We start from the raw sequence: 27,734 nt of genomic DNA, 5'->3' as shown, positions 1-27,734 counted from the left end.
AAAAGGGTTCTGAACAAGTGAATAAGGGTTAGGAGTTAAAAGCTGCATCAAAAAGGTGGGCTTTTAGCTTAGATTTGAAGACGGCCAGAGATGGAGCTTGACCCACCGGCTCAGGAAGTCTATTCCAGGCATATGGTGCAGCAAGATAAAAGGAACGGAGTCTGGAGTTAGCAGTGGAGGAGAAGGGTGCAGATAAGAGATTTACCCAGTGAACGGAGTTCCTGGGAGGAGTGTAGCTTTAAGGCTTAGAGCATTGTTCTATGCTGTTCCAGTGGTATTTTTACGGTGCTGTTCAAGCAAGCACTGAAGTTTTGAGCATCAGAGCAATGGTGTTTAGTTAGCTAAACAAAACCCAATGCTGATCAGAGCTTTACTCTCTGCTCCATGAACCTTTTAATAAATTAACAGAGCCGATGTTCTTTCCCAACGAAAATTAGTGGCCCTCTTCCAGGCACCCCATTCCTTGCGTTCTTCACGACTTCACGTGCATCTTAATGGCTAAAGCGCGCGCAACCCATTCCACGCCCCCGCCCCTTACCGCCTCGGTCGGCTCCCCTTCCATCCTCCTGCAGCCGGCGCGCATGCGAGTTGGTAACCTCCTCCTTCCGCACAGAACGCTTCCCGCACGCACACCTGCGCCAGCAACCGACCTGCCTATGCCCCGCCCCTTACCCCGCCCCTCTTTCCCGTTTCCACCAATAGAATTTTACTACAATGTTATTGAGAAAGAGGGGGAAAAAAAATAAGGCGCTGAAAAGGTGGGGGCAGGAGGGGTAGAGAGAGACACGGCCAGGAAAGGGTGAGGGAGAGAGAGACGCGCGCGCGTTCGCCCAGGTCAAAACCAGAGTGGGCGCCACGCGTTTATATTGATCGAAGGGGAGGAGCGGGGGGGCAAGGACCTCCGCCGAAGAGGAGGCGAAAGAAAATTCCCCGGGTAAGGGGTAAAAAAAGTGGGCGTGGGAATGTTATTGAGAGAAGGGCGCGCTCGTGCCCTGCATTGATACCCCGGCCCGCTGACGCGCCCCCTGCTGCCGGCTGCGAGGAAGGGGGGCGTGGAGGGCGAGAGCGGCCGTCCGTCGTACCACCACCGTCACCCCCCCCCTCTTCTCTTTTGTTATCCCGCTCCCTTTCTAGCTCGCGCTGCTGCTGCCCTGTTTATTTTCATTTCTCCTGTGCTTCTCCCTCCCCTTGAGTTTGGGAGATTTAAAACCAGCCTCTCACTCTCGACTGCAGCGCGAGGGGAAGGAGCAGACGAAAAGCAAGCAAAAGGTATTTGCGGGCTTTATTTTTTTCTGCTGAGCATCACTGCAACAGGCCACCCCCAGCGCACAATGGCAGGGGGAGATTTATTATCCTAGTAAAAAAATAAAAATAAAAATGGCAAAGCGTGGAGGCGAGAGGTAGAGAGATGCTAAGGAGGGAAATACAAGGCAGGTAAGAGAGCGCTAAAAATATGCATCCGCACAGACGTAAAGATAAAGTATGTGGAGGAAGTCCAAGGCTAAGCTTTTTATGATTTACACAACGTGAGATTGCTTTGAAAATGGAGGGGTGGTAGTTGCCTTCTCTTAACTATAGGTGTCCTAGTGGTGCGATTTGTGACACACAGTCAGATGTTAGTAAATAAATAGTATCTGGAGCATATACTGCAGCGATTATTGGTTGTGTGTGGATGTTATTACTACGAAATCTTGCATTAGAGAAGCATTTCATGTCTGGACTGTTTAGTTCCCTTCCTGGTAGTTTAGCATATAGAGTCGTGCAAAAAAAAAAAACCCATCCCACCCCTCCACTGATAATCTTTCGTTTTCAGCTTTTCTAATAGCCAGGGCCATGCAGCTGCCTGGCCCCTCCCACTCCGTTCCTGGAGAGGGAATTCCCTTGTGAGGCAGCAGGGTGACTGTAGCTTCCAAAAGCATATTTACTAATGGCATGGGAGGTCTCACGTGCCAGACCACACCTCCTTGTTTTGTTGTTGTTGTTTCTTCTTCTAAACTTCTGCTTGGATGTCTCGGCATTGCGTTATCGATTATTGGAAAAACAGTCTCGTTTACAGGGCGCTGAGCTTAATTTCTGAGCCATACCTGCGTTATTTCTAAGCTAGCAGTCTCATAGATCCAGTTTGACCTGCTTTTTAGTAGTCTTAGAAGTAAGCTTTTGTTCTAGGTAGGGTAGTGGTTACATTTTGGGGTGGTTGTTTTTTTTTTTTTTGTATACCATTAGATTTGAATACTTCCTGATGTTTGCAAACAAGTTTAATTTTTTTTTTCTAGCCATGCTGTGCTATACAGTTCTTCTATTCTGCAATACCAAAAAGTTCAATGTGGATTACAAAACAACATAACAGAATAATAATATAGGAAAACAAATGTTACAGAAAATACAGCAATTGTAATATTATAATTATATGAAAGGTATTTAGTGAAAAAATTGGTTTTAATTTCTTGTTGAAAAATGAAATAATTTAGTAAAGCATGAATCCTGAAAAACAACAAAGCAGTGGAATCAAATGTATTTATTGGAACAATACCCGACGTGGCCACGTTTCGCCCTCAGGCTGCGTCAGGGGTATAAACTATCAAAAGTGTATGTAAATATATCATACACACTAGTAGTTCCAAAATCTAGTTCCACTTATCTGCTACTTCCAACTAAACTGATATGCATTAGCATTCTAATGCATATCAGTTTAGTTGGAAGTAGCAGATAAGTCGGGTATTGTTCCAATAAATACATTTGATTCCACTGCTTTGTTGTTTTTCATCTACTGTTTTGTAAGCAGTTGTGTGCCTTTTTGTTTTTTTGTTAAGCATGAATCCTGTACTGGTAACGAATTCCACACCGACACTATCGGACAATGTATCGAACAGTCGAACACTTGCTGTTGTTTAACTTGTGTCACTGAAGGAAAACTGAGTAGCATTTGATTGCGAGTTGTACTCATAACTGTATTTGAAAGAAGTATCACCCAGTCGGTCAGGTATACTGTAGAGTTTCCATACCTGATTTTATAGGCTAGAGACTACCATATCAATGGTTTTTATCACAACTTTATATTGCTGTGTTTTGAATGGCTTTTCCAACTTTTTTTTTTTTTTTTTTGTTACATTTGTACCCCGCGCTACTTTAGGCCTTGTTTTACTAAGATGCGTTAACACAGCAAAAAAGCCTAAAGTGGAACATGCGAACGGATTCCATATTGGTTTGCAGATATGTACATATTTTTAAAAATTTTATTTGTAGCATTTGTATCCCACATTTTCCCACCAATTTGCAGGCTCAATGTGGCTTACATTTGCCGTAATGGCGGTTGCCATTTCCGGGTAACAGAATTACAATACATATTACATATTAACCTCATTCTAATTTTTTTGAGGGGTGTGATAGGGGCAGAGACTGGGCATTCCTGTGCTAACCAGTTTTCGCATGTATGTTACTGCATGCTAACTGGTTAGCGCATGTATAAGTTTTAAGTTTATTGAATTCTTACTCTACTGCTCATCGGATACCTTCTGAGCAGCAGCGTATGCATACTAGTATATCCAAAGGCGAGGAGGAAAAAGGAACTCCATTGATAACAGGAAATTACAGGAGAGAAAAGCCAGTTCGCTGGTGTTTCCAGAGACCCAACCGGTCCATGGTCCTGCTACGCTGCTAAGGGAAGCTGGTTGTTAATTTAAGTTGAAAATGCATCTCAAAAAAAAAAAATGCGGGAGCCCTTTCCACCTATAAAATAGGTTGGTGGTAATATTTAAGAATGGAAATGGACCAGGCTGATCGAGAACAAACGAGTAGACCTGAAATGGTGGTAAGACTTGGAGCAGAGGCAGCTCATTTCACGCCAGATTTCCAGTTTTTTTTCAACAAAGGCCTTTCTCAAGGCCGTTTTGCAACATCTGCTTGTACCAATGTTTATTGACCTTTTGATGGTTTTACATATCCTATATAATAATTTGCACCTCCAGCGTTCTGTCTGGATGCCTGGGTTCGTAACACAATCCCATTGGTCTGTCCTCGTGTCAGAACATCATGACAGAGGAGGACGGATCAATGAGAGGAAAGCAAAATCAGCACCAGCCAGCAAAAGAACGTTGGAGGTGAGGATTAAATCGACGGAGAATCGCCCCCCTCCCTCCCCCTGTCCTCCTAGTTCCGGGCCCGCACCCCCTCTCCTCCGAGTTCCAGGGCCACCCGCCTCCCTCCCTCAGTGGTAGCCCGACCTGTGTTGGCCGCTCCCTCTCTTCCCTGCGAGTTCCATGCCCCCGTCTTCGGAGTTCCACACCCCCATGCCTTCCTCCCTCTGTCTCTCTCAGTGGCAGCCCGACCTGCGTTGGCCACTCCCTCCCTCCCCCTGCGAGTTTCATGCCCCCCTGTCTTCGGAGTTCCACACCCCCGCGCCCTCCCTCCCTCTCTCTCAGTGGCAGCCCGACCTGCGTTGGCCGCCCTGTTCTCTGTCCTGCACCTGCCCCTCGCCTTCCTGTGTGCCGGCTGTAATTTAAAAGTTCTTACCTCGGTGTACGCTGGCAGCAGTGAAAGTACAGCACGCACGGCGCTTCAGCGTGCCTTCTCTCTCAGCTCTGCCTCTGGTCCCGCCCTTCTGCAAACAGGCAATGAGGGCGGGACCAGAGGCAGAGCTGAGAGAGAAGGCACGCTGAAGCGCCGTGCGTGCTGTACTTTCACTGCTGCCGGCGTACACTGAGGTAAGAACTTTTAAATTACAGCCGGCACGCAGGAAGGCGAGGGGCAGGCACAGGAGTGCGAGAACAGGGCGGCCAACGCAGGTCAGACTGCCACTGAGAGAGAGGTGTGGGGGTCTGTAACAAGTTTTAAATTACAACCGGCACTTAGGAAGGCGATGGGCAGGCGGACAGGTCGTGCTTGCACTCGGAGGGGAGAGGGAGGGAGGCACGGGGGTCTGTAACTCGGGCGAGAGGGAGGCATGGAATGGGGAGGGAGGTAGGGGGGCATGGAACTCTGAGGGGAGGGGGGTTGGAACTCGAAGGAGAGAGAGGGGGGTAGGGAGGGGGGCATGGAACCTTGCTAGTGCCCGTTTCATTTCTGTCAGAAACGGGCCTCTTTTACTAGTGTTATATAAAAACTCCTGAAGCAGGCTCGCTGCTGAAACACGGTGCTGTGTCGAGTCTTCACCAGTAAAGCGTCTTACCTTCATTTGAAGTCTCCTTGTTTGTTCTTGGTCAGCCTGGTCCATTTCCCACTCCCTCCATTTCACTGTTGCTTTTTGTGGGATCTTCGTGTTCCTCCGCCTTGGTGGACCTTCACATGCTGTAATGGCAACATTATGGACATTAGCTCATCCGGGTAGCAGGTGCAGTAAAGGGTGGTGTGACTCACTACATTATGGACATTAATGAAATCAATAGAAAATCTTTTTTACAGCTGCAGTAAAAATGGGCTTAGCATTCAGGAATGACCCACATAAGGGCATGAAGGCCCATTTGTTACCACAGCTTAGTAAAAGGGCCTTTTAGCTATGTCTTGACTTTTCCTATGCAATGAAACAAATTCATAAATAGTAGCTCGAAGTGAGATATTCAGAAAATGTCTGGAATAAATTTTCTTATAAATGTTATTTACAAAACATTTTACATAACTATCTTCCTGAATACTGATTCAAAATGGTTTGCAATAAAATAATACACATTATATTAAACAATTACCCCCTCCAGCGATTCCCGTAGCATCAGGAAATAAAAAAGCTTTTGGCTGTGTCCAAAAGAACAAATTTGATACCTTTCATAGACCTCCTGGAAGCTTATTTCAGCTCTGCTTGGCCATTATCTTACAGTGGTGTAGCTACAGGTGGGCTGTGGACTCGGGCCCACCCAAAATTGTGGCATACTTGCTGTGGCTGGTGGGAATCCCCAAAACCTAAAGATTTCCTCCTCCTCAGGCAGCCAGTGCTCTTCCAAACGGCAACTGGCACCACACACCGGCCCCTCTGCACATTCTCAGTTTTCACCAGGCGGAGGCACTGAGCATGTATGGACTACTGTCAGCAGCGTCGGCTCAAGTCGAGCGCTGCCATCTGCTGTGTGGAAGAGCACTGGCTGCTCGAGAAGGAGAAAATCTTCAGCTGGTACAGTTTGGGGATCCCCACCAGCTCAGGTATTTAATATTTTGTGTTTGAGGGTAGGGGGAGAGGCTGAGAGCAGAGTGGAGGGGAGCCAGGAGGGACTGAATCTGCTTTGGGCTCAGGCCCACCCAAATTTGGCTGCCTGGCTACGCCCCTGCTATCTTTAATGCCGTGGATCCTCTGTTTGGTTTTCATATCATCTTCATAGAATGTCTTGAAGATCACAAATTTCTCCTTAGAATGCAGCTTTGTAGCTGTTTCTTCAGGTGTGGCCATCTAAAATTGCAGGACGCCCTTATGGCAAGGGCATGGTCTGGGCGTGTTTTGGGTGGGACTAGGAAGGGGCCAGAATATGGATGTCCAAATCTGACTTCAGAAAGGGAAGGGTCATCTATATTCAAAAAGAGAAAACATTACTAAGACCTGGTATTTGACAGTCCAGGTTACAGAAAGGAGCTCTGATTGAGCAGTTACCCACTGGAGGGGTTAAGGCAAGTCACCTCTTTTCCTCCCAATGTGAAAATAGCAAATAGTTTCAGGAATTGTGATTGTTCATGGTATTTTAAATTAAAACTTCTGAATAGACTTCAATGCAGAGTTGAAGGGTAGCCAAAGTTTCGGCCTGCCTTTCAGACATCGCTGCCTGGCTGTCCAACCGGCATCTGAAACTGAACATGGCAAAGACTGAGCTCCTTGTCTTTCCACCCAAACCCTCTTCTCCTCTTCCCCCACTTTCCGTCTCTGTTGACAACGCCCTCATCCTCCCCGTCTCTTCAGCCCGCAATCTCGGAGTCATTTTCGACTCCTCCCTCTCCTTCTCTGCCCATATCCAGCAGACAGCTAAGACCTGTCGCTTCTTCCTGTATAATATTAGCAAAATTCGTCCATTCCTCTCTGAACAGACCACCCGAACCCTCGTCCACTCGCTCGTTACCTCTCGTCTTGACTATTGCAACCTTCTCCTCACTGGCCTCCCGCTTAGCCACCTATCCCCCCTTCAATCTGTCCAAAATTCCAACACACGTCTTATCTACCGCGTGATCCGATACTCTCATATCACCCCTCTCCTCAAGTCGCTTCACTGGCTCCCGATCCGCTACCGTATACAGTTCAGGCTTCTCGTATTGACCTTCAAGTGCACTCAATCTGCAGCCCCCCAATACCTCTCTACCCTCCTCTCCCCGTATGTTCCCACCCGTAACCTCCGCTCTCAGGACAAATCACTCCTATCTGTACCCTTCTCCACCACCGCTAACTCCAGACTCCGCCCCTTCTGCCTCGCATCACCTTACGCCTGGAACAGACTCCCCGAGCCCATACGCCATGCGCCCTCCCTCCTTACTCAAAGCCCATCTCTTCTCCCTTGCTTTTGGCGCCTAACCACCTTCCCCATTCATGAGACCTACACTGATTACATAGCTTGTTACCTTTAGATTGTAAGCTCTCTTGAGCAGGGACTGTCCTTCCCCATGTTTAAACTTGTACAGCGCTGCGTAACCCTGGCAGCGCTATAGAAATGCTAAGTAGTAGTAGTATCATCGGGTCCTTGGATTCACATAGCTGCCGTTCTGGCCAATCAATACGAGAACAACATGGGATTATGGGTACTGTGGGCCTCCCAGGTATCTTGTAGCTGAGAGTCGGACATCTCTGCCCTGCTGAAAATGCGCTTCCTCTCCCAGAGCGGTAACAGCTGGTGCAGGGCGGGGGGCTGCAGTTGTGGATTCAATTGTGAGTATTAAAAGGCAACTGCCACCGCTAATTCCAGACTCTGCCCCTTCTGCCTCGCATCACCTTACGCCTGGAACAGACTCCCCGAGCCCATACGCCATGCGCCCTCCCTCCTTACTCAAAGCCCATCTCTTCTCCCTTGCTTTTGGCGCCTAACCACCTTCCCCATTCATGATACCTACACTGACTACATAGTTTGTAACCTTTAGATTGTAAGCTCTCTTGAGCAGGGACTGTCCTTCCCCATGTTTAAACTTGTACAGCGCTGCGTAACCCTGGCAGCGCTATAGAAATGCTAAGTAGTAGTAGCATAATGGTTAGAGTAGTGGGCTGAGAACCAGGGGACTCGAGCTCAATCCCAGCAGTTGTTGGGTTGTTTTTTTTTTTTTTTTTTTAATTGTGAGTCCTTCAGGGACAGAAAAATTCCTACTGTACCGGAATGTACACGTCTTTAATGGCCTTCAGGCTTGCAGGTGTCTAATACATTCCGGTACAGTAGGTACTTGTCTGTTCCTGGAGGGCTCACAATTAAAAAAAAAAAAAAAAAAAGACAATTGAAGTACTAACAATATTGTATACTAGTAAGAAAGGCCCGTTTCTGAAACAAATGAAACGGGCGCTAGCAAGGTTTTCCTGCTCTCGCCTCTCATGTCGCTGCGCTCCTCCGGGGTTCTAGTGCAGGAGCAGTGACGTGAGAGGATGCAGAGCTGACAGGCGATGGCTGCGTGCGGTGCCCCGCTTCCTTTTTAACACAGCTGACGTCGGACGGAGGGAGAGGGGGAGCGGCGGAGATGTGGTGGAGGCTTGAGTACTGGGTGCGGCGACGTTGGAGGGGGGGTGGAGGGTGGTAGCGGTGGCAAAGTGGGGGGGGGTGTAGGGCTGAGCGGTGCGATTCGCTGAGTCATAGCCCCGCCCTCGACGTCATCACGTTGTGACGCGAGAGCAGGGCAGACACTCATGGGGAAAAATTCCGATCTATGCCACCTCGGAAGTTGCAGCTTCATTAGAACGTTGGGGTTGCGAATTATGTGCGGAAGGGGCATGGCTGAGGGCAGGTCTATGAGTGACAGTGAGTGGTGCTGACAGCCTAGCCTACCAACAGTGCAGGGCTTCAGTGTTTCCCTGCCACAGAGTGAGCTTCAGAATGTTTGAGGTGAGAATTATTTATAGATAAACCATGGTTCAATCTTTATTGAAAAGGGAAAGCATAATGCACTCCGAATTTATTCAAACAAATGAAGTGTGTCTCATCAAAGCATACATAAACAAGCAAACCTTAGAGTCTACTTTAATGTGGTTAATATCTTGTTTAATAAAATATCAAGGGTTGACTGTTTCATTGTGTCTCTTTGCTTCTTTTTAATGACTTAAATCAAGCGTTTTAATTGTAAAACTGAAAGAGAATCTACTGTCAGTCCCGTTTGCAAGCCTGTAAATGCCTCTGTGATCTTAGGCGACGGCTCAGGTTCCTCATCGTTGTCATCTTCGGTTGCAGCCAAATCATGGTTTTCGCCAGTAACATTGATTTATTTCCGAATCAGTTGTGTGCTGATATGTAGGACAGCTGTTATCCCTATCTATCCAAGATTCTATGGTGGCCCCAATATACCTATCAATGAATGCTTCCAGCACTCTTTCTGCATTGGCCATGTCATTTTTCCATGAGGCCCTCAGAAGTGGATCTTTCCAGAAACTGTTCAGTGGCATCATTTTCCTCTGTAAAGCCTTCAAAGGCATTCTTTTCATCGCTGTCACTGGCTACTTTCGAGTAATCATGGACTATACTAGTACCAGATAGGTTTCTCCAACATGGTAAACACAGATTTTTGTGATCGTATCCTAGACTTCATCACCAATGTAAAAAAAAAACTTCTTTTAGGTTTAGCTTCTTCAAAATGCAGTGACTGAATCCTCACTCGTGATTATTTGCTTTATTAGTGTCTTTCGGAAGTTCATCTTGAACGTTGATATGATACCTTGATAGAGCGGCTGTATTTTAGATGTATTTTTGGGCAAGTAGCTGACTCAGATTTTGCTATCTCTGCTTATTACGTTGGTGGCAGACGGGTGGGCAGAGCAGTTATCTAGCAATGACAGAGCGTTGGCATCGGACCCTTGTTGCCGCAAGTGCTTACGTATTTTGGGTATAAACTGCTGATGAAACCAGTTCTCGAAAATGCTGGAAGTCATCCATGCATTTTTGCTAAACTCATAGGCATAGAGGTCCTGTTCACATGGTGGAAGCGCAGTTGTGATTTAAAGTTGCCTACGCAAATTGGCTTCAGTTTTGTGATTTCCTGTTTGGTTAACACATAAGAGAATAGTCACTCTGTCCTTCATTTTCTTGAAGCCTCGCTTTCGCTGATCGTCATTCTTAAAAGCCAGAGTGGTATTCGGTAATGCTTTATAACGCAGTCCGGTCTCGTCACAGTTATAAATCTGTTCTGTGGTATAGCCTCCATCTCCAATTATCTACTGGCGCTGGGTGGGGTACGAGCATGCGACCTCATCGTCAGCTGAACGTATCGCTCCAGAAAAGTGGTTTGGTTACCCCTTGTCACCTTTTTAAAGCGATTTAGCCATCTGCTGCTTGTCGTAAATGACATGGACCCATTTCTCTGAAGTTCTCTGTGAAATTTTTTGGCTTGCGTTTGCAGATGGGGTCCAGGTAGAGGAGTGCCTTCGGATCTTGGACAAACCAACTGGTTGTCTTGAGGTATCCGCAAATATTTTCATTTTACTCCATCATCTGTTTCTGTGGACTTAGCTGCATCACAAAGTTTCTCCTTTTTTCCATCCACAAATTGTTGACTCGTTAACTTCTAGGTCTCTAGCCACTTGGGTTTGCTGAACTCCAGATTTGATTCTATTGAGCACAGCAATTTTTTTTTTCTTCTGAACTATACTTTTTTTTTAACGTTTGTGTGATATTTCTTTGACCCAAGGATGTAGAATTGAGGTATGGATGATGTGCTCTGCTCCGAGTGGGTGGAGACTGCTTCAGTGTTGCAATATCGCATCATTTGCAGTTAATCGGGAGCCACCTGTTTAATGGATTCGTGTTATAATGGGGTTGAGCTGTAATTGGTAGTGTATGTGTCTTGAGAATAAGTGATATGATGTACATATATGCTTCCACAGAAAGAGTTGAGCTTTTTATCTGCGTAGATGAGAGGGTGAGATGTCACAGGGAGTGTGCAAGTGAGAGAGCATGTTCTGGAAGTATTTGTCATAGGTGTATATCTTGGGATGCTGTATGGGTAAACAAAATACTAACTATAGTTTTTAAATATAGGCAAGTAATATGTTTGACACGTTATTTTCACCATCACATTGAAACAAATACATTACTGTCACCAACACAGAGACAGTTTAAAGTATGGAAGATAGGCTTGTCGCCAACAATTTTATTCCTGTTTTGAATATTGCAGGGTTGTTGGTTTCTGTAGATATGTTGGCTTGTTTACTGCTGAGAGAGACATTTAAGCTTTTAGATTATGGATATTTCCTGAAAAATCTTACATATTACCCGATCAAGTGCAAATCATCACAAAACGTATGTTCTATGCAATGTGGAGGTTGAAGCGTATCAGGCGTTTCTTAACACGGGAGCTATTCTGTACCCTTATTCACTGGCTGGTCCTGTCCCATATAGACTACTGCAGTGGGATCTATGCCGGTTGCCGGGACTATATTCTTAAACGGCTCAAACACAGCCGCACGACTTATCCTGGGGAAATCACGCTTTGTTCCTGCTCGGCCGCTCCGTTTTCAACTACACTGGCGCCCTGTCAAGGACCGTATTACATTTAAAATCTGTTCACTTACACACAAGATAATCTATGGAGAAGCCCCTGAATACATGCTTACTCTAATCGACCTGCCCTCTAGAAATGCCCAGAGCTCTGCAAGGACTTACCTCCATCTTCATTACCCCAGCTGCAGGCATGTAAAATACAAGACTCTTTGCTTCGTCCTTCATCAGCACACAATCTTGGAATGTCCTGCCACGATAGCTTAAGGAGCTTGTCGACCATCGGCAGTTCAAGAAGTCCTTAAAGACCTTCTTATTCGCCAAGGCTTATTCCCCTGGCTACTCCACTGTTTAACCTCTACCACTTGTTGGCTCTTCACCCCAGTCCTTTGCCCGTGTCATCCCGCTACCTTCCCCTCCTGTCACATTCTGTTTCTGTGCCATCTCTATATTGAATTGTATACTCTTGACTTAATGTAAGCCGCATTGCGCCTGCTTATGTGGGAAAACGTGGGGTAAAAAGCACCAAATAAATAAATATCATTCTAGGCTCCCTTGCCTAGAATGATATTGAATAGGGTGAATACATTTTTTTTTTTAGAAAGAGAAGATACACTGGACCCTAATTCATAAAAGCAAAATTCAGCCAGTTCAAAAGTAGCTGACTCGCCAGCATGATGCAGGCTTTTTTACTTACGTCAGTTAAAAAGCAACTGGTTCGTACAAATAAGTGATATTTTGAACACACCACCCCACCCAATCAAAATGCAGAACTTTTATAAAAGCATAAAAACTGCCTTCATGAAAAGTTTGACAGTTCTCTGTTTAAAGTTATTGTCTTTTCTGAGACAGCTGAATCACAGCTTTTCAACAATTTGACAGAGAGTAATTACCTTGTATTACAGCAGCATCGCAGCAGGATAGAGAACTTTTGTTTCTAATCGTTTGGTGTGATAAGAATATCAGCAGAGGAGCAGAGGGCCTTCTGCTTCGTAAATAAATATTTTGGAATTTTTCCTTAACGCTGGCTGGGCTACGTTTTTACCAAAGTGCACTCCATTTTTATTTTATTTTTTTGTTACATTTGTACCCCGCGCTTTCCCACTCATGGCAGGCTCAATGCGGCTTACATGGGGCAATGGAGGGTTAAGTGACTTGCCCAGAGTCACAAGGAGCTGCCTGTGCCTGAAGTGGGATCGAACTCAGTTCCTTAGTTCCCCGGGACAAAAGTCCACCACCCTAACCACCAGGCCACTCCTCCACAATAATTCTACATGGAATGTTGCTACTATTGGAGATTCTACATGGAATGTTGCTATTCCACTAGCAACATTCCATGTAAGTCGGCCCTTGCAGATCACCAATGTGGCCGCGTAGGCTTCTGCTTTTGTGAGTGTGACATCCTGCACGTACGTGCAGGACGTCAGACTCACAGAAACAGAAGCCTGGGCAGCCTTCTACATGGAATGTTGCTAGTGGAATAGCAACTTTCCATGTAGAATCTCCAATAGTAGCAACATTCCATGTTGAATCTCCAATAGTATCTATTTTATTTTTGTTACATTTGTACCCTGCACTTTTCCACTCATGGCAGGCTCTATGCGGCTAACATGGGGCAATGGAGGGTTAAGTGACTTGCCCAGAGTCACAAGGAGCTGCCTGTGCCTGAAGTGGGAATTGAACTCAGTTCCTTAGTTCCCCAGGACCAAAGTCCACCACCCTAACCACTAGGCCACTCCTCCACTTTTTTTTGTTGTTCATAAGTAGCCTGCTTTGCATAAAATGGGTCCTGTGGTAAATAAAATGTTGGCACAGTGTTTTAGTAAATCTACCTCTTAACATCCTGTGTTTTATGGATGGTCCATAAGATGTACAAACTTAAGCTCATTCAGCCCGTTTTTGGGTATTACTGTGGGGCTTATTTTCAAAGCACTTAGACTTGCAAAGTTCCATAGGTTACTGTGTAATTTTTAAGTCTTTAAGTGCTTTGAAAATATGCCTCTGTGTCTAATGATTGTCCTCTGTAATACAGAATAATAGAAACATACATTGGTGTCCCCTTCCACTGATTTAATTATGTTGTGTTAACTGCATTAGCAAATCCCATTTTATGCTGTGTGACCTGGTTACTAATAAAGTCTATTAAAGGTGTTAGTATACATTAGTAACTTGTCCACCTGTCTCCTCCTTGGAGGTCTCCAGGGTGGTCTCCACCCGTGTAATATCCTCACCCTTGTCCACAGCTGCTCCCTCCTCCTCCCCCCCCCCCCCTTTTCTTACCCTACAAGTCCAGGCTCCAGACACCAAAATGCAGTGCACAAATTCTGTTTTATTCTGTCATATAAGACACAGTAGCACTGATCACCAATTGTTCCCCTCCCCCACCCCAGCAGGCCAGGTGGGGGGGGGGGAACCCTCCCCCCCTTCCAGCTGAACACAGTCCAGGCCCGAACTGAGGGCTAGATGCCCTAAACCTTAACAACAACCTTTAACGAAGGAAACGCGTCAGAGGAGGGCTTGCACAGGAAGAAGGAGAGAGACGTCGGTGGAGGCAGAAGGGAGCGACGATCCGTTGTTTCATCTCGTGCAGCGCCTTCACACGAAGGTGAGAGGCGCTGCACGGCCGGTGAGGCGGAGGGGGAACGGCGGCAACGAACTCGGGGGGGGGGGGGGCGGAGCAGTGTTGGGAAAAGAAGAAGATCAACACAGGAAGGGAGGGGGGCCCGGCGCTGCTAAAGTTTAGCTTTTTATTTCAGTTTTTAATTTAGTGAAGGGCGGAAGCGGGGAACAGCGGCGATTTGGGGGGGTGGGGGCAAGGCCGTCCATACAGGACACTTCTGACGAGCGCCTTTGCCCCCTCCCGATCCTTTTTTAAGGTATGTTTTTTTTTTAGTGATGCAGTGGGGAGCCACGTGTTTGGGGGGTTTTTGTTGTTGTTGTTCTGACGGTTCGTGGCATGCGCAGAGCAGCCAGCATAATGCTTGGCTGCTCTGCGCATGATTTAAGGGCCGATTACCGACCAGAATTACGAATCATTGATACATTGTACTTTTTAAATCCGCACCGAACTTGTGCGACTTGTTTTTTTTGTGCATCGTTTTTCTAAATTCGATTCGGACTTTAACGTTTGTAATTTTTTTACATATGGTTGATGCATCTGGGCCTGAGTCCTCAAGCACTTCCTTGCAGTGCACAGGTTCAGGTCATAGTTCAACACCCCGCCTCCCAAACAATCCTCAACAAGGCACAGTCCTAGTTCAGAAACTCCAAGCACCTACTCACAAGGTACAGGTCCCAGTCACAGCTCACACCTCTCCTTTAACCTCTCACCTTCTCCTGGGAGGTAGCAGCTGCTGGATTCTTCTTCCCTGAAGCTCCGGCCTGGCAATCAGGCTGGCTAGCAAGCTCTTTAGTTTCCTTCCTTGTACCTGTGCCACTGCAGCCAGGTCCATAGGCTCATATGCCTTCATTTCCCTTGCTGGGGTCGCTCCCATTCACCACCTCCCCAGTCCATTAATTCCTCTCCCTTTATGCTGCCCAGCTGTTCCTCCCCACTCTGATTGTCCCCCATTACCCAATCACTCCCCTCCCCATCGGCCCCTTGGGATTTGTAGTGCTCTTTCTGCTCCCTTTCCCCCTCCTCTGTAACTTGCATGGGTTCCTGGAACTCGTAGTCCTCCCTCCTCTTTAGGGCTTTATGATACTTATCCCTCCCTGGAGGGGTGGCCTCCCGCCCCTTGGGACCCTGGGATCTGTAGTTAGACTCAGGGCGGGTACACCTTCCTGTCCTGCTCTTATCCTGGCTCCCTTATCCTTGCATCCTCATGGGTTCCCGACAAACTGCAGCTGTAAATGTTACACAATTTGCTTTGTTAGTTGAATTTGAACAATATTTGCTTAGTTTTAGTTATTGAAGCACTATCTTTAATGACCATTGCTGAAACCTTACAAACCTGCTTTTATATAATCTTATGATTTGCTGTTGCGAAATTAATGTTAGATTGCCTGAAATATTTCCAGTGTCATAGTTTTTTTTTTTTTTTTTTGTTACATTTGTACCCGCGCTTTCCCACTCATGGCAGGCTCAATGCGCAGGCAATGGAGGGTTAAGTGACTTGCCCAGAGTCACAAGGAGCTGCCTGTGCCGGGAATCGAACTCAGTTCCCCAGGACCAAAGTCCACCACCTTAACCACTAGGCCCCACTCCACTATTGCTACTATTTGAGATTCTACATGGAATGTTGCTATTCCACTATCAACATTCCATGTAGAAGTCGGCCCTTGCAGATCAACAATGTGGCCGCGCAGGCTTCTACATGGAATGTTGCTAGTGGAATAGCAACATTCCATGTAGAATCTCCAATAGTAGCAACATTCCATGCAGATCTCCATAGTATCTATTTTTTTTATTACATTTGTACCCTGCTTTCCCACTCATGGCAGGCTCAATGCGGCTTACATGGGGAATGGAGGGTTAAGTGACTTGCCCAGAGTCACAAGGAGCTGCCTGTGCCGGGAATCGAACTGAGTTCCCCAGGACCAAAGTCCACCACCTTAACCACTAGGCCACTCCTCCACTCCAATGTCTGTTTACAAGGGTATGAGATCTGCTGTAGTTTCTGAGATCAGCTTGGAGCCTGATCAGTAGTTGTAATCCTGTGTTAATGAGAAGGATTCCATCTGCTCTGAGCGTAAAGCAGTTTTTTTTTTTTTTTTTTTACTTGGAGTGGTTAAGGATGAACTAAGTAGCCCTATAAGTCTTTTTAGACATAAGCTTGCATATAGTCTGTCCATTTCCAGTCCTAAGGTCTTCAAAGTAATAATCATACAATAATCACTTTATTGCTTTGAAGGCTTGCGTTTTGGGAATAATTTTAATTTCGGCATTTCTGAACCATTTTTAAGTGGATTACAAAAGAAATCGGTTAAAATACAAAAGCCTGTCGGTTAGTGCTGTAGCCCGAGAGCCAGGGGAACAGAGTTTGATTCCGACTGCAGTTCTTGGTGATGCTAGGCAAAGTCACTTAGCAGTCTATTGCCCTAGGTACAAAATAAATACCTATATATAATAATGTAAACCGCTTTGATTATAATCACAGAGCAAAACAAGAAGTACCAGGAGCCTTCAAAAACAGGGGATAGAACCTTTAATCATATATTTTGATGAAGCAGTTCCACCAGGGTCGCTTTACTCATACTACCCCTCTCCTCAAGACCCTTCACTGGCTCCCTATCCGTTTTCGCATTCTGTTCAAACTTCTTCTACTAACCTATAATGTACTCACTCTGCTGCTCCCCAGTATCTCTCCACACTCGTCCTTCCCTACACACCCTTCCCGTGCACTCTGCTCCATGGATAAATCCTTCTTATCTGTTCCTTCTCCACTACTGCCAACTCCAGACTTCGCGCCTTCTGTCTCGCTGCACCCTACGCCTGGAATAAACTTCCTGAGCCCCTACGTCTTGCCCCATCCTTGGCCACCTTTAAATCTAGAGTGAAAGCCCACCTCTTTAACATTGCTTTTGACTCGTAACCACTCGCCTCCACCTACCCTCCTCTCTTCCTTCCCGTTCACATTAATTGATTTGATTTGCTTACTTTATTTATTTTTTGTCTATTAGATTGTAAGCTCTTTGAGCAGGGACTGTCTTTCTTCTATGTCTGTGCAGCGCTGCGTACGCCTTGTAGCGCTATAGAAATGCTAAATAGTAGTAGTAGTAGTAGAATGGACCCGACACGGTCCGTGTTTCGGCGCACAGTGCCTGCGTCAGGGGTCTATAGAACATAAAAATAATAGTTTAAAGAAGTATATATGTTAACATATATAAATTACTTAAAATAAAAGGAACCATTGAATATTGAAGTATTGATTATAACCACAAAATGGCAGTATATCAAATCCCATTTCCTTTAAAACATATTTGTACACATTGATAAAATGATTTGAAAAAACTGAAGTGAGTTGGGTGGGTTCTTGTGTGTGCCTGCCACAGATAGTTAGCCACTGGTACCTTTGCCTGGAGCTCTGTGACCCAACTCACAGTTCAGACTGGCATGAATGTTCTCATCAACACAGTCCTGCTTACTTAAAAATTAAAAGGTGGTTGTCCAGCAGTGAGAAGGTATTTATGTATAGAAGTGAATGATTACAAAAACTTCTCTAATTCACACTAAAACAATGATTTCTCCAGAAGAATGTAGCAAACCAAAAGGCCTTTCCTCACAATGTAACCATAATTGTGATGTACAAATTGTACTTCCATCATTACAATGGTATTGTAAGCCACACTTAGCCCGCAAATAGGTGGGAAAATGTGGGGATACAATGCAATAAAAAGAAAAATAAATGGTTTTCTCCATAAGCAAAGTTTTATATTTCAGTACAGTTTCTCTTTAACCCAGAATTCTTCACTTTATAGATTCTTCACATACTCCCATAAGCCCATCATTCATAAAATCCAGTACATGTGCCTGCATGAAATCATGTTTTCATCTCTCTACATCAAGGTACAGGACTCCCATTTCACAAGTCCATCTTCATCTTTGCCTTGCAAAAATGGCGACCGTGTCTTATGTTAGCTCAAATAACATAACATTATCTTATATTCCGCAGTACACCTCGTAGTTCTATGCATTTAATGCTCTGAGAACATGGCGAACCAATCGGCACACACAGTGACGACATCCATTGGAGACATCTATTCTAACTCTGAATTTAATTCTGAGTGGTAAAGGGCTTTTTTTTTTTTTTTAAATTCCAAAATTGTTCTTTATAATTGTCTCCAATCTATCTTCTCCATACCAGTATTACTGCATCACGTTAATAATTCTCCATCAAATGTCATTGACTGCATGTTTCTCCATCAGTGATCTACCTGGGGAGCAAACTCTGAAGTTAATTTAATCTCGGTCTTGTACACACACAAATTTTGACCCACATATATGAAATCACAGGTGCACAGGATTCAGGATTGTGCAAATCACAATGTAGGGTCACAATTAGTCTAAATGTTTTAGCCTTCTTTTCCATTTGTGTCTTCGGATGGGTCCTACGGTGTCTTTCTATAATAGATGAATACACCAGTATGAAAAGACTTCTACATATTCAAACTTCCATTGCAGAAACCACCTGTACTCTGGGACCTCAGTGTTGTCCTTTCATCTTATGAAGCTGCAGTTTCTGCCCCTGGAATCTGTTGTGATACTCTTGACACTGCGGTATATCAAATTTTACAAATAAATATCTCCTGGATAGTGCTTGTTTACAGTTACTTTGGCTGGAACAATATGTGAATTTCAAGCCTTATGAGCAGTAGACTCAAGTTTCATCACAAAAAAAGCAGTTCTTCGAACCTCATTCTTAGCAAAGGTAGGAATGTATTTTCATGTCAATGAGGAAATAGTTCTATCTACATTTTTGCCCTAAATCTTAAGAGGACCCACACGAAATGTTCCTCCACACCCTGGACTGTAAAAGGGCTTTCACTTAACTACCTCGAGAACTGGATCCAACAAAGTCTACACAACTAGCTTGTCTTCAACCACACAGAGTTGGTATTTCAGTGGCCAAATGTACTTGGGCGAGTTGGCTAGTTTCCTGCATCCAGTTCTATTACAACTGAACTGGTAGTCTGGAACAGGTAACATAGTAGATGACGGCAGAAAAAAAGACCTGCACGGTCCATCCAGTGTGCCCAAGAAAGGTGCCACTTTTTTGTGTATACCTTACCTTGATTTGTACCTGTCTTTTTCAGGGCACAGACCGTACAAGTCTGCCCAGCACTATCCCCGCCTCCCACTATCGGCTCTGGCACAGACCGTATAAGTCTGCCCTGCCTCCCACTACCGGCTCTGTTATCCAATCTCGGCTAAGCTCCTGAGGATCCATTTCTCCTGATGAGGTAAAACAAAACCTCATCAGATCAGATCCACGACAGCTACCTTGGCTGTTCTGAAGTTTTGTTGGCTGGGTGCCATGTTGAAAGCAGTGAGTTGGTCCTTTATATCGCCTGAAGTAAGTTGTGCTGGCCAGTTTGTCTTTGTAATTTTGCAACTCTTACGCCTTTCTCATGAGCAGCTGAAAAATGGACAATTCATAGCAAAATGAGCAGCCCTGAGCTTGGGAGTCTCCCACTTGTACACCTGATTCGATTCTGCTTGTTAAGGGAGAAAAGTATTGTTTCCTCACCTGTAACAGTAGTATTGGTCAGACACACAAATCCCTCCCATGTTCCCAAGAGTTGTGTTAACTGAGTTGCTGAAGAGACTGCTGTACATGGGAAGGACCAAAAATCAGCTGGCAGTAAACGCTGAGATGCCCATAGGAATATAATGGGCGTCTCGGCTTTTACCGTGAGCTAAAAACGCTAGCGTGGCTTTGTAAAAGACCCCATTTGATCTTATACTCGGTTCTGAGCTCTGGGAGAGATATTCCATCCCAGCAATGTGTATCATCACTCTTTTGTGTGCCTGATCAATCCTTCTGCCTTTGGGGAAAACACCGGTTCCTTATCGTCCTACTTGAACAGTTCAGATGAATGGATTGAGTCCTCCTACCAGCAGGTGGAGGTAGAAATGCTGAATTTTTTTCCAGTGATCACCAGTATAAGAACGACTGCTCTATTAAGTGACAATAAACTAAAAAACAAAGAAAATAAGACTAACCTAGATTCCTTACTGGATGTAGTGAAATTCTGGAGAATTCCATGTTTCACCAAACCTGGAAATCTCCAGGAAGGAATCTAGGTTGGTCTTTTTTTTTTTTTTAAAGTTTATTGGCACGATATACCGCCCATTGAGTAGCCCTTCAGAGTGGATGGTATAGCAGATCCTAGGCCTGACTCTCTGGGATGCAGTCCATGGCCACCTCCTCTTGAGGTAGAGTCCCAGGGCCTTTTGCTCCTGGAATTCGAACCATAGTCTTTACCCAGTTGAATCTGGAAGTGCTTGCCCTCTGCAGCCTCAACCTTTAGTACACAGGATTAACTTTAGTGTGGCTTTTAGCTTCTGTCCATGTGGGGCTGGTGGGGGGAGGGTAGCTGTAGTGGATACCTATCTCCCTCCCCCCCTCTCATCTAATGGGTTCCACTGACCTTGGCAAGAAGGATGGGTGCTGGTGTGCAGAGTGGGATCTGTCTCCCTGGCATATCGAGGTATCTGAGGTTCTGGACTTTACATCGGGGTGCAAAGCAGGTTTAGCCCTTAGATCCATGAAGGTCTATGCTGCATCTCTTTACTGGTTCAGGGCAAGATCCTCGGGATCGCCCTCGCAGCACAGGTGGATATTGTATGCTGCTTACCTGGGGTAAGATAAAGTAGGCCATCTCCTGCCATGCCCTCCCCCCTGCTGCCTGTTCTCCTGCGGTGGGATCTTAATTTGGTTCCCAATGTGCTCACCAGCCTTCTATTCCAACCACTCCAAGGAGCTTTCTTTATGGAATCTCAGGTTGAAGTTGGTATTCTTAGTAGCTGCCATCTCAGCTAGGAGGGTTCTGAACTGCAGGTTCTGACATGCAGAAACCTCTACTTGTCCTTTTTCGCAGGATGTGGTCTCTCTTCATATGGTTTCTTCTGAAGGCGGTTTCTCCATTCTGTGCAAATCAGGCAGTGAGTGGTTCTCTCAGCCTTCGCTTAGTGCACATATTGAAAGATCTCTCAAAAGATCCATAAGCTGAATGTTCAGAGGAGGGTTTTGCTTCGATAGTTGGTCACAATCATTTTTGCTTGGTGGACAGGCTTTTCTTGGTATTTCAGGGTCAGCACAGAGGCCAGGCAGCCTCTAGGGCTTCAATTGCAAACTGGATTAAGGCCACCATAGAAGTGGCTTATATTATTTGAGGAAAAAATGGTTCCTCCTGGCCTCAAGTCCCACTCCATTGAGGCCCAGGTAGTGTTCTGGGCCAAAGTGCAGTCAGTTGCACCTGAAGATACCTGCAAGGTGGTGACCTAGACATTGCTACATTCCTTTGGGAAACATTGCAAGATTGAATTTTTATTTTCCCTCTGGAGCAGCCTTTTGTAGGTGATGATTCAAGGGCACTTGTCCTCCCCCTCCCAGTAAGGTAGTGCTTTTGTACATCTCGTTCATTGTGACTGGTCTAGCAGGGATACTAAGGAAGGTGAAACTTATTCATACCTGTTAATTTCCTTTCCTTGAGTTCTGCTATATGGTCTAGGACCCTCCTGGAAGATGACAGTGGTTGGGATCTTCCTTGTGGGGATTATCCTGTACATAGTTCATGTAGATATTTGGAGTATATGTTGCAGTGGTTAATATGGGTGAATAGATCTAGCAGGAGCCAAGGAATGGAAATTGATAGACATGAATACATTTCACTGTATGGGTGAGAAACGAGCAGTTCATGTGGCCTTTAAGTATGCATGAGGTAATATATTTTATACATATATAATTAAAAAAGTTATAAAGGAGTGAAGGTCATGTCAATGCTGTGCTGGATGAAGGGCATTTTCTATTCACCCACACTTACAGCAATGTCGAGATTCACAGCCGAAAGAGGGCTACCAAAATGGTGTAGAATCTGCATATAAGGTTTATAAGATACATTCTGCATATTCTGAGGGAGAGGAGGAAAACAAATGACAGTGATAACCAACTACCTTTAGCTTACAAACTGGGCTTTTATCAGTGAAAAGAAGTTCTACAACAAAGTGGTTACGATAGGGAGACTGATAGAGGGCAGGCTTAAGGAGGTAAAAAAAAAAAGCATTGATGAAACAGGTTGACTAAACTAGCTTTATAACTCGTAAAGAGCTTCTTCTGTTTTTCAGGTGTTCATAAATTGTAAATTTAGGTGTGTGTTCGGTAAATTACTGGTGCTGCTGTTGGGTATCTTAACAGTGGATTTAAATATACACGTTTGTGACATTAAGTCAGCACAGAAAAGACGGGCACAAAAACCAGTTGGAGGATAGAAGACAAGCCAGGGGAGAGGTTAAGAAATTGATTAGGGGAATAAACACCTTTTTAATGTATTTATTTCATCGGAGTATATTGATGTTTTATTGGCTAAAATAAAAAGCCCTAAGTATGACAGTATGGCACAAATTAACTCAAGGTATAGGAGCTGTATTAGATTGTAAGCTCTTTGAGCAGGGACTGTCCTTTCTTCTATGTTTGTGCAGCGCTGCGTATGCCTTGTAGCGCTATAGAAATGCTAAATAGTAGTAGTAGTAGTAGTAGCTGTAAAGTGGGCAGAAAAAGGTATAGTTCTACTGATACATCTTATTTTCAAAATGTATTTTAGTACTCATTTCAGCCAAACTATGAAAGATTTGGATAAAACACAGCCCAGCGCAGTACGGTGAAAGTCACTGGAGTGGAGGAGTGGCCTAGTGGTTAGGGTGGTGGACTTTGGTCCTGGGGAACTGAGGAACTGAGTTCAATTCCCACTTCAGGCACAGGCAGCTCCTTGTGACTCTGGGCAAGTCACTTAACCCTCCGTTGCCCCATGTAAGCCGCATTGAGCCTGCCGTGAGTGGGAAAGCACAGGGTACAATTGTAACAAAAAATAAAATATTCAAAACTGCATAAGATTTCAGGACAATTGTTTATAACCCTGATACAGGTGTAAGCCGAAACGTAATCATGTTGGGCTCATGTGAATAAAAGTGACTTTCACCATACTGTGTTGAACTGTGTGTATTTTATCCAATTTTTTCATACCTTTTGTGTTTTTTGTTTTTTTTTTTGTTGGATTGTGCCTCTATTTTTTTCCCCCCCCCCCCCCCCCCCCCCCCCCGTCAGCCAAGACAGACTTAGGAAACTTGCCAGATGTGGTCATGTAACATTTGACAAGCTTTTACTATTAAATGCAAAACATAATTATTAAATTCCTGTGATTACAAAACTGACCATTTCTTCTATAGAAATTTTATTAACATGAATTTACTTTAAAAATAAGCCACTTTCATTTTCCTGCTTATTTTCTTTATAAAATTATGTTACCAACTAAACAATCTACTGGCGATTCTTTGAATTACAATTGTTTTTTTTTATGTTTCAATCATTTTTATTCAAAACGTAAGGAAGAAGAAAAGTTAAACATCATCATGTGTGAACGTCTGATATTTTCCCCCAATGTGACCTAAACGAACACACAGTACTTCTACCCCAACAAATACTACTACTACTACTTAGCATTTCTATAGCGCTGCCAGGGTTACGCAGCGCTGTACAAGTTTAGACAAGGGGAAGGACAGTCCCTGCTCAAGAGAGCTTACAATCTAAAGGTAATAAGCTATGTAGTCAGTGTATGTATCTGGAATGGGGAAGGTGGTTAGGCGCCAAAAGCAAGGGAGAAGAGATGGGCCTTGAGTAAGGACTTGAAAATGGGCAGGGAGGGCGCACGGCGTATGGGCTCAGGAAGTCTGTTCCAGGCATAAGGTGAGGCGAGGACTTAACCTTCCCTCCGCTCCCTTCCCTTCCCCCCCCCCCCCCCCCCCCTTGGTTTCCCTTGCTATGGCATCAAATGAACATAACAACGCAGGGTACAGGGCAGTATCTAGAAGTTTAACAGTCTGCTCCTGGCAGTTGGAGTCAGAGTATTCCAAACACAATTGTGTTTTTTTTCAGCCCACAGTTCAGAAGTATCTATTTTTTTTTTTTTTTAAATCATATTATTATATTCTTCATAACAAGGTTAACAACAAATTTTCAGATTACAGCCATGTAGATTGACATTCCCATATTTCAACATTTTCAAATTCCCCCCCTCCCCCCTCCCCAACTCAAGCATTCAAAATTCTGCTTTTAACAACTGGTGTCAGTGTATCCCAGTAGGGGGACCAGATTCTACAAAACAAGTCTCCCGTTTCTGATGCAAGGTCCGTTATACTATCCAGCTTATAATCGAAAGACAAAAACGCCTATATTGCGACCTAAATCGGGAGATAGGCGTTTATCTCCCAAAAACGAATAACGCGGTATAATCGAAAGCCGGACTTGGATGTTTTCAACTGCACTCCATCGCGGAAGCGTACAAAGTTGACGGGGGCGTGTCGAAGGCGTGGTGAAGGCGGAACTGGGGTGTGGTTATCGGCCGATCAGAGATGGGTGCCTTTCGTCAATAATGGAAAAAAAATATGCGTTTTTAGCGAGAATTTAGGGCACTTTTCCTGGACCCTGTTTTTCCACGAATAAGGCCCCAAAAAGTGCCCTAAATGACCAGATAACCACTGGAGGGAATTGGGGATGACCTCCCCTGACTCCCCCAGTGGTCACAAACCCCCTCCCACCACAAAATATGCCGTTTCACAACTGTTTATTTTCACCCTCAAATGTCATACCCACCTCCCTGGCAGCAGTATGCAGGTCACTGGAGCAGTTATTAGGGGGTGCAGTGGACTTCAGGCAGGTGGACCCAGGCCCATCCCTCCCCTACCTGTTACAATTGTGCTGCTTAATGCTTATTAGTCGTCCAACCCCCCAAACCCACTGTACCCACATGTAGGTGCCCCCCTTCACCCCTTAGGGCTATAGTAATGGTGTAGACTTGTGGGCAGTGGGTTTTGAGGGGGATTTGGGGGGCTCAACACACAAGGGAAGGGTGCTATGCACCTGGGAGCTCTTTTACCTTTTTTTTTTTGTTTTTGTAAAAGTGCCCCCTAGGGTGCCCGGTTGGTGTCCTGGCATGTGAGGGGACCAGTGCACTACGAATCCTGGCCCCTCCCACGAACAAATGCCTTGGATTTATTCGTTTTTGAGCTGGGCGCTTTCATTTTCCATTATCACTGAAAAACAAAAACGCCCAGCTCACAAATTGTCGAATAAAACATGGACGTCTATTTTTTTCGAAAATACGGTTCGGTCTGCCCCTTCACGGACCCGTTCTCGGAGATAAACGCCCATGGAGATAGACGTTTTTGTTCAATTATGCCTCTCTATGTCTTTCCAAAGCACACATTTGTATCATTAATGATCTCCAGCGGCCAACTGTGGGCTGTTCCTCGGTCAGCCACACTTGCAGAATAGCTTTCTTCCCCATCAACGTTGCCCGCTGAAGGAACGCTCTTACTCCAGCTGGGGCTTGTCCCTGGTTGTAAATATGTGAAAAAGTTGCTTGAGGGAGTGGTGCCATCTAACACGCCACATACTTGAAACGTGTTCTGCTAGACTTTTCCAAAAACCATGAACTTGTGGGCAAGTCCAAAACATATGGCCCAAATGTGCATTTGCGTGACCACATTTCGGACATGAGTCATTGTCTCTCAGTTGAGCCCGATACGCTCTGTGCGGCGATATATGTAGAAGTATCTATTTTAAGATAATTTCACATTTGCAACGTTTTCTCTCTTGTGCCTTGGCACATGCAGTCTGTATGGTTGTAATATATGCATAGTTGCAGTAGACTTTTATTAGAAAAGCTGGGTGTTTTGGGGATTTTTTTTTTTCTTTTGAAGCATGAAACTTGAGTTCTGGAGCAAATAGAGGGAACGCATGTCCTTTGTATGATAAAAAAAAAAAAAAGGGGGGGGGTCCGCCTTCCACAGAAGCACAACCTCATCATACCGGGGGGGGGGGGGGGGGGTGGAAGAAAAAAGACCAAATCCAAATGACCAGCCCAAACAATGGAGTAAGAGCTTCAAAACAAGTTTTATTGGGACCCGACACAGTCTGTGTTTTGGCAACAAGCCTTCTTCAGGGGTCGGGGTAGCATGAAACTACAGGAACAACGCCAATCACATAAGACTGCTAAAAGAGCCCAGGCAAAGAAAAGTGGCATCAACAGTCTCAGGGAAACAGCTAAACGGATACGTGGAGGGGACCTCCATGTTTTGATATTGACGTCCTCACAAAATGTCCCGATCCAGGGGGCGAGGAAACCCGTATTTTCGAAACAAGATGGGCGTCCATCTTTCGTTTCAAAATACCGTTGAGGACGTCCAAATCCTTAAATTTGGTCGTCCCTAGACTTGGTCGTTTCTGATTTTCAGCGATTAATGGAAACCAAGGGCGTCAATCTCAGAAATGACCAAATGCAAGCCATTTGGTCATGGGAGGAGCCAGCATTTGTAGTGCACTGGTCCCCCTAACATGCCAGGACACCAACCGGGCACCCTTGGGTGCACAGCAGTGGACTTCATAAATTGCTCCCAGGTACATAGCTCCCTTACCTTGTGTGCTGAGCCCCCCAAACCCCCCCCCCCCTCCAAAACCCACTACCCACAATTGTACACCACTACCATAACCCTTACGGGTGAAGGGGGCACCTAGATGTGGGTTTGTGGTGGGTTTTGGAGGGCTTGCTGTTTCCTCCACAAACGTAACAGGTAGGAGGGTATGGACCTGGATTCGCCTGCCTGAAGTGCACTGCACCCACTAAAACTGCTCCTGGGACCTGCATACTGCTGTCATGGACCTGAGTATAACATCTGAGGCTGGCAATCAGTATTTTTAAAGATATTTTTTGAGGGTGGGAGGGAGTTAGTGACCACTGGGGGAGTAAGGAGAGGTCATCCCCGATTCTCTCTGGTGGTCATCTGGTCATTTCGGGCACCTTTTTGTGCCTTGGTCGTAAGAAAAATACGACCAGATAAAGTCGTCCAAGTGTTTGTCAGAGACATCCTTGTTTCTTTCGATTATGGGTCAAGGATGTCCAAGTGTTAAGCACGCCCAAGTCCCGCCTTTGCTATGCCTCCAACACGCCCCCTTTGAACTTTGGCTGTCCCTGCGACAGAAAGCATTTGGCGATGTCCAAAATCGGCTTTCAATTATACCGATTGGACGACCTGGGGGAAGGACGTCCATCTTCCGATTTATGTTGAAAGATGGGCGTCTTTCTCTTTCGAAAATGAGCCCGACAGTCACACAGGGATTGGAAATAATTCCATGAAGTGTGCTTTCTTCATTCTCCTTCCTATATCAAAATTCCTATGCCTCAGAGGCTGGAACTGCTTCTTTCAAGGAACTATATTGAACATTTTTTTTTTGGAGGGGGAAGAGGGGGGGGGGCTTATTTCTCGGGAACCAGTCTGGTCCATTTTTGAATGCTACACCAAATTTAGTCCCATTCTGTTCGTTTTGGGGAGTTATTCGTACCCTCTTCCCTCCCCCCCCCCCCCCCCCCCCCCACCCGATAGGCATTGTTGACCACATTTATTTCCAACATCAATCGGGTTGGAAAGAATAACAAGTT

The 27,734-nt window shown here is 45.3% G+C and overlaps 1 protein-coding gene across 7 annotated transcripts in view; it reads left to right on the top strand.

Moving 5' to 3' along the window:
* Positions 1 to 829: 829 nt before the first annotated feature.
* EPB41 (erythrocyte membrane protein band 4.1) overlaps positions 830 to 27,734 on the top strand; it is a 172,946-nt gene continuing 146,041 nt past the window's right edge. For 2 of the 7 annotated variants that reach the window (XM_030219817.1, XM_030219816.1), the window contains exon 1: positions 1,374 to 1,434. In XM_030219817.1, coding sequence (XP_030075677.1) covers positions 1,409 to 1,434 — 26 coding nt within the window. In that variant the 5' untranslated portion in view covers positions 1,374 to 1,408. Of the gene's footprint in view, positions 935 to 1,209; positions 1,270 to 1,368; positions 1,435 to 27,734 lie in introns of those variants that run through there. The other 5 variants (XM_030219812.1, XM_030219813.1, XM_030219811.1 and 2 more) reach the window with 5 other exon arrangements.

Source organism: Microcaecilia unicolor, chromosome 11 (assembly GCF_901765095.1).
Source record: "Microcaecilia unicolor chromosome 11, aMicUni1.1, whole genome shotgun sequence".
Lineage (NCBI taxonomy): Eukaryota > Metazoa > Chordata > Amphibia > Gymnophiona > Siphonopidae > Microcaecilia > Microcaecilia unicolor.
This window is presented reverse-complemented; position numbering and strand designations above follow the sequence as displayed.